Below are 7,500 nucleotides of genomic sequence, written 5' to 3'. Positions count from 1 at the left end.
GTCTGGGTCACGCGGCCACACTCGGGCTACTGTGCAGCTTCAGCTCAGCTTCGGCATCGGCGGCTGTCACGAGGAGCGCGATTTGGAGAGAAAATTTATGTTGCACCGTTGCGCGTGGTTTGCGTGCGTTAAACAAACGATCACGGCGTGGTGCGCGAATATGATCAACTGTGTGACTGTGTGCGCACCGTATGTCTGGAAGATGGAGGTGCTCTGTTGCTGGACGTAATTAATAAAACCGATTACCAATAGCGCTACCACGGTACTTGAGAGCCCCCCCGTGGTGGTGAAACGGATACAAAACTGTAAGTTTGTTGCAATCTTAATCGCCTGCACCCCGGTAGGGGGTGACGTGGCACAGCGCTAGCAATACTAATTGTAAATAGTAATCGACCAGACGTCCGGCCAGCTGCTGCCCATTTGCATTTGCTGTGCTCACTGCGGAGGACAAAGCACCATTTGGTGCATTTGAATTGCTAGCTGATGGTTCAATGTAAGCTCTCTACTACCTAATGGGACAGTTGGTCCTAAGGGATACTGATGAGAATTAATCCACAGGCGTTCTACGCTAGATCTAGGCCTAGCTTGGTGTCATTTGCAGCGTATGAGTTGTGTAGACGGAATTGCAGCCCCATTCTAATTCGCATTCTACTCTTTTCACTCTTCCCAGGCGTATCGGCGACCCACATGCTGCAGGACTTTTGCCACTTGAAGCAGACGACCAACTTCCACCATGACGCAGCACTGATACTGACCCGCGAGCAGATCTGTCGCGAACCGGCTGTCAACAACTGCGAAACACTCGGACTGGCCGAACTCGGCACAATCTGCCGGCCGACGGCGTGCGCCATCGTCCAGGATAATGGCCTGTCAGCCTCGTTCACCATCGCTCACGAGCTCGGCCATGTGTAAGTATCAGGAACACGACGCATGAGACGGCAGACTTTTGCGAAGGTCGCGACACCGCGTCAGCTAATCTCCGGCTAATAGCGGGGCGGTTAGCGACGAGAACAGTGACTTCAGTTTAACCACAATCCCCGGGCGGATGATAAATCACCGGGCGCTCGATCATCATCCGCACCATCCCGCGCGTGACGCGCCTTTCTCGCACCAAAAGCGTGCTCGCTTAATGATCGAACCACAGTGGCCACTGTGCTGGCTGTGCTGGCTGTGCTGGTTGGCTGACGGGCTGGACAAAGGCTAAAGTATCGCGAATAATAAAATTTATTAAATACCTCCGGTCACGCGCGCGCGCGCGCTCGAACAAACAGTGGCCATCACACCAGCCCCGCCAGCCAGTACAAATGGGTTCGTGCCATCGCGTGGACTTGTGCGTTGGGCGTTGTTGGGCGATCCAGACAACCGCGATTAACGCGCGACGGAAGCCAGACGGATGGACCCTTCCTCCGATGTCTCCGTGGGGCCACCTCGCGGTATTACGGAAGGTCTCGTGCTTTTTATGGCTTTATTGTTCTGCTACTGTCACTCGTTCGCAAGTGCGATCGCTGTTATTTTAACGAGACGAGCTCGTGTTAATCACGGGGGAGGCAGACCTGCCAGCGAACACGCCTAATTAGTTAAACACGTTGCAGATCTCCGATGTCTCCGGGTGCGCGCCATCCATCTTAACCTTTAATAGCTGTTACACCCGGTTGTGCGTCTTCATTCTGGCTATTGATGAGATGAGAGTTCAGCACGCGCAATGTAATGATCATAACGATGGAGTTGAAGAGCAATATCCACCCAGCTGGCGATGCAGTATCCCGTCGGTAACCGCCTCTCGATATAGCGCAAGTGGCGAAAGACCCTCTTTTACGAGAGGTAGTTTCATGTCTGCGCACACGCGCCTACCCCCAAATGGTGTTCCTCCGCGGGGGGGGGCATTGCATCCAACGGATGCCACTGCAACCTGCCGAGTGCTGCACAGACATCGCAGAGAAGATAAACTGTTTTCCCCATTTTTGGAGCACCACCAGACTGAGATCTCATTCGGTATGCCATGTGCGCCACACTTTGTGTTCAAGTATCGTGTTGCGAACTGCGGATGTGACAGGACCTCCATGGTCACGCGAATGCCATTCCAATTTACATAGTAGTCGCGCGGTAGTTACGTGTCTCTCCCAAACACGACCACTTATAGGTGACGGTTTTGGAGTGACTCATGAACGAGATGACATAGCATGACACCTGAAACTATCTTGGGTTCTGTCTCTAAACCGACCGATCAATTGCATGCCGTGCTCTCTGTTGCCACGCGCCCATCAAAGGTGTTGGCGCCAGTTAATGTTCGTTTTTAGAATCCAGATCATAAAACCATTTGATTCAGCTCTATTTAGACTCCACAATCATTATCGTCACTCTCTTTCTCTCTCTTGCTTTTTATTTATCATTTTATGTCATTTCTCTCGTCTTCTTTTGGGCCCTCGACAGGTTAGGAATGCCGCACGATGACGACAGCCGGTGTCAACGATTCCGGGGCAATCCGGTCCTAGACGATCGTATTATGTCGCGAACGATCGACCACAACACGCATCCCTGGCAGTGGTCCAGCTGTTCCCGCCACATACTCACCGAATATCTCGAGTAAGTACGCTCTGTCTGGCTTACCGTAAGCCATTCGATTAGGTGGAAGGACCTCTCTGAACTCCAACAATCTGTCAAGAGCGGGTTAGTCAGCGAATCCATTCGCTGCGAGTCGTTAGTAGATTGTTCCCCGTCGCACACTAGGTGGTTCCTTTGCGCAACAACGTTTCACTGATCGGTGTTTGAGTGATGGGCCTTCGCTCTAATGGCTCACGATCGCGACTATCAGCGAACATTCAGTTTGACCATGTACGCACTATAAATTATCACATCGCCGCCAACGAAGCCGACGATGGCGGCAGCGTCTGGCGAAACGGTGGAGACCTCCTGCTGCGATCATGTGAGGTATCGACGTCCAATTGATCATTCGCGAGCGCCAAGCGCCACGCGGATCATTAATCGTACCCTGCGTACGCACGCACCTTCTCTGGAGCTGCCCTGGAGAGGACATGATACCAGCGATCGCGCTCTCAGGGTGTTCGCGGCACTCCGCTGAAGATGGATTACCAGTTGGCGCACCAAGAGACGCTTTATGCAATCTCTTGCTGCAGTCATAACCAGCCATACTACCATCGGGGATCACATGAGATCGCGATCTCTGCGATCGATCGGTGTAAGCTTTCAGGCCCATTCATTTTTTAGATATGTTTATAATTAATTAAACTAAATCCGCCGATCGATAGAAAGTCGATGCCGGTTGTGCGTCATACGACACAATTACCAGCCACATACCACACAATTAACACTACACAAATCGATCCCCTTGGGAGTGCGAATTGGTGTGGCGATCGCTAGTTGTAGAGCTGGATGTTTGCTCTCGATCTGACGTCCATCAAATCAACCTCAACAGTGCGAAAATGTGTTCTAAACTTAGGAATCTTATCTGTATCGTTTTGTTGAAAGCCGTTAAACAGAAAGATATAATATTTGAAAGTCTTTGCGTCTCTTTAAAAAGCATTGTAATGCCAAGCTACAATTTGATCATGTGCTTGAACCTATGCTTCCTCTCACTGGCATTTACAAAGCCTGTAACCCTGTGAAAGTTGCTGGCCACCATTCCGATAAGATGAGGCTTTCTGGGAGCAACACTATCCCAATATTGACATGCATAACATTTGTAGCCGTTTCGGGGAGACAAAAAAAACCTTTTCCACCTGTTTTCTTATCTTTTCGTGTCCTCAGGTCCTCAGTTTGTGTTGATCGTAAACAAAAAAAAAACGAACGAAGCGAATACAAGCCAATGAGAACATTTTAAAAACGCGTTTATATGGAAATCAAATTGCCACCGTATGCAATCAGTATGCGAATGGGAGAAGGAGAAGGAACAGTACCATCGGTGGTGGTATCGATGATCAAACCTTTCAAACGATCGACGCGACCACCCAAGCCTTCTTTCCTCATACAGACAGGCACACATGCTCGCTCGTCCTCTGTGGCTTGGTGGCCGTAGCTTGGCGAACAATGGCAGAGCACGCATCGAACGCATCGTAAACGCTCATAACCAGCGGTCCGTGTAACTGCAAGGCACGACACCGGTCGGTCGGTCAATCAGTGCATTTTCCCATCCACAACCCACCGTGGTCCATCCCCCTTTTTGGGGTTCATGTTTTGTGCTTGTTTTCTCGTTGTTTATCCATGCCATTGTACCACCGCAACCACCCCGTGTCCCGTTGTCAATTTCGGCGACGCACCATGTCCTCCAGCATGGCGATTTGACGTATCGGTGGCAGTGGTGGCGACAGTGGCGGTATGCTTTCACCGATTGCTTTACGACACATAAAACGATACATAATGCGTTCCGATTGTTGTGCGCCTAAAGACGTGGTCGTGCTGGTGGTGATGGTGGAGGTGAAAGTCCATCCGTCGTCCGTTCAACATCAAACGGAAGATGTTGCCCTGATCCCCGATGGTAGAACGATCCGCAAACAATGCCCCCCCCCCCAAGGGTGGGATGCCACTGTTGTTTACCAACCAGTTACAAGCCACCTTAAGAAGCCCCGTTATGCCCGCTGTGTGCTGCGGGGTGGTCTCCAGAATCATGTGAGAAAGGTGTGTACTACTACCACAACTCGCCGGTATCAATCTCAATTGACAGTCTGATTTATGTCGATCGATGTCTTCCGGCGACGATCTGGCGGTGCGTGCGGTCGATCGCTCGCGAAAGGACACAAGGTCCTGATCGGCTCTCTTCGTGGTTCAGGATGTCGCTCAGTTGTCGGTTGATCGGTATCCATTCCGGGAAAGTGTAGCCCGCCTGGCCCCTTTGGCAAACGATGATTTATGTGTTACGGTGGCCTTATTAAAAATACATGAAAACGCCCTCCGTAATCGATCCATCGATCGTCTGTCCATTTTTTTTTTTTGCCAGGGTTTGCTTATCATTTTGAATGTTCAGCTGATCCCGTCGCTCCAAAAAATTGAGCGAAGCAAATGTCAACAATTAGGTGTCCCTTTGTCGCCGGATGCCGTATATGGGAGGGGCATTCGGTCATCGTGCACGCCGAAAGCCATATTTCACCGGCAATCAAATAATTGATCAGCGTTCGTTATCACAACACATCTCTCCTCCCCATTCCCTTGCTACTCATCCCTTATATGGACCGAAGGAGGACCACGGCGCATGTCAATCCCTTCTCGTAACGGACACGGCGAAGTAAGGACAATTACGGAACGAAAGTACAGCCGTTGATGGCTTCTCGTGCCGAAAAGGAATGGAATGCATCATGCGCATGCGCAGAGCGCAAGTGCACGCGGTGCACACCGATCACCGGTCGGTGCGATAAATCTCCTTCCCTTCGTTTGCGCAATTCAACGGTTGCCTTCCTGTTGCCAAAATACGCCGACAGAAGCGGTAGCATGGTGGAATGAAGAAGGTGGTGGTCGCGGACGGCAACTTTGATTTATGCGCGGCCACAAACAACATAAATCCGGAGCAAATATTTTCCAAACACATTGCACTCGCACTCGCACTGGAAACGTGACTTTGCTTTCGGGAGCTGGCCTCTCCGGAGACTCTGTGTCGGTTCTGGAAGCGAACGCCACTAGAATGACTCATTCCATGAACTTCAGTGTTCGTTCTCGCTCCATTTGAACATTCATCGTCGTCAATTCCGTGAAATCATCTGCCCGTTCAGGAGAAGAAAGCCGAAACCCTTTTCATGCGGTCCTCTTTAGCGCATTATAGAGCATTAACGGCGGTGGACAATGCTTGTATCAATTACCATAAACTACTAAGTGAAGGCCCCGGTGGTACCACCGATTAATGCACCGCCGACACCGACAGGCATCGGATTAAGTGTTTCACGAGTTTCGAGTCCCCGAACCGCCGGGTCGCTGGTGTCCGAGTTGACAGACAGACAGACAGCGGCCACTATGCTTAGATACTGGACCGGCCATGGAAGGTATTTACATCGTGATGAAAGATAAAGCGTCCAACCAGTGGTCCTTCTTCCTTCTTCATTCTACTTGAACCCCAATCCGCTTACGGTGGCACACGCACTGGGAACACACCGGGATTAACATCTGCCCGATGGTTTGGTGTAGAGTGGAGATCACTTTTCGCGGTCGCCTGCAACCGGTTCGGTAACGGTTGGTCCAGTCCACCAGTTGCCTCAACCCGGGGTAAAAATGGGGGGAGGGGGAGGTTTGGAATGTTGTTGCCGAAATGGAAAATGGCAATCAAAGAGTGTGACCGCGACCGGCCCGGCCCGTGCGCACACACCCATACCAAAGCCAACAAGGGAGAGTCGATCGGAGATGTTTCTTTCTTCGGCCATTTCATTATTCATCCGGCCATGCATCGGTGTTGACATGAATCATAAAAAATGGCATCCAGAAAAATATATGTTTTGGAATGGCCGCTCGGCAATCGCCGGTGTCACCGCCGGTGTCCTGTTGCAACATCACGAACACAGCAATACGGGAGAAGGTCGGTGTTTGTCGTTGTCGTGATCCAGACCAGGGTCTCCCGATCGGCAATCAAGGAGACCGTCGCAGTGGGTCGCGAAATAAATTTAGAAAACTTTCCAATTCCTTTCGCGGTGTAATATGAGACCGCGTAACGAGATCGCGAATCAGCGAGACGGTCGGTCGGTCAGCGCGGACACAGTGTAATACGAGAGCTCGGGGCGATGTACGATGCAACGCAATTTGGCCTTCCGTTTACGGGCAGAAGGACGCAGGATCATTGCAACGGGGCCACGCGGTTCCGTATTAGGAGATGAATGGCTTCATCTGAGTCAATGGGCCGGCCCCTCGAGGGCCCCAATTCGTCTTATGCTTGTCGCCTCGCGAAAAGGAACCGAGGAGCAGCAATTCCCGTTTAATTATGGTCGCCAGATTTTGGGGTGTTTTTTTTTTAGGGATTCCTTTCTTTCCCTCACGGCTCACTGAAAACGAAAAGACCGACTAGCTAGGGAATGGTAGATGTAACATATTTTTCCTTTAAAACTCTTTATTCTATTGCTGGGTTTTTGCACATTTCAGAACAAAAACAAAACAAGATTAGCCATTATAGTTTTATAGTTTTTGAAAAGAGTCTTTACTTACGTGATTTTTCTTTCATCTCTATTGTTTTCGGTAGTTGAACTTTGCGTTGAATTTATTAGTTTGCTTTCTTTATTTACCATTTCCCAACCAACAATCCTGTATTTTTTATTATTTTTTTATGTTTTTACGCGTATCTTTTTGATACTTCTATTGCTTATTCCTATCTTTTACACTTTTTTTCGTTCATTAAGTTATAGATAAACGATAGTTATACTAACTAATTGACCGTTTATGATGCTATGTTCAGAAACAACTGGTTTAACTGCAACCCCGTTTAATTACCTTACGCCTTAACGCAGAAATAATCAATTTTAATAGAGACACTACTTATGCCCAGTAGCTTCTAGTTCATTGACCTTTTTTTAATTG

General features: G+C 49.6%; 1 protein-coding gene across 7 annotated transcripts in view; it reads left to right on the top strand.

Moving 5' to 3' along the window:
* The window catches only part of LOC126570231 (A disintegrin and metalloproteinase with thrombospondin motifs 9), a 129,017-nt gene that overhangs the window by 108,365 nt on the left and 13,152 nt on the right, over positions 1-7,500 (top strand). For all 7 annotated transcript variants that reach the window (XM_050227827.1, XM_050227824.1, XM_050227822.1 and 4 more), the window contains exons 9-10: positions 671-908; positions 2,431-2,583. In XM_050227827.1, coding sequence (XP_050083784.1) covers positions 671-908; positions 2,431-2,583 — 391 coding nt within the window. The remainder of the gene's footprint in view (positions 1-670; positions 909-2,430; positions 2,584-7,500) is intronic.

This window comes from Anopheles aquasalis, chromosome 2 (assembly GCF_943734665.1).
Source record: "Anopheles aquasalis chromosome 2, idAnoAquaMG_Q_19, whole genome shotgun sequence".
Classification (NCBI taxonomy): domain Eukaryota; kingdom Metazoa; phylum Arthropoda; class Insecta; order Diptera; family Culicidae; genus Anopheles; species Anopheles aquasalis.
Note: the sequence above shows the minus strand (reverse complement) of the source record. Positions and strands in the feature narration are given on the sequence as shown.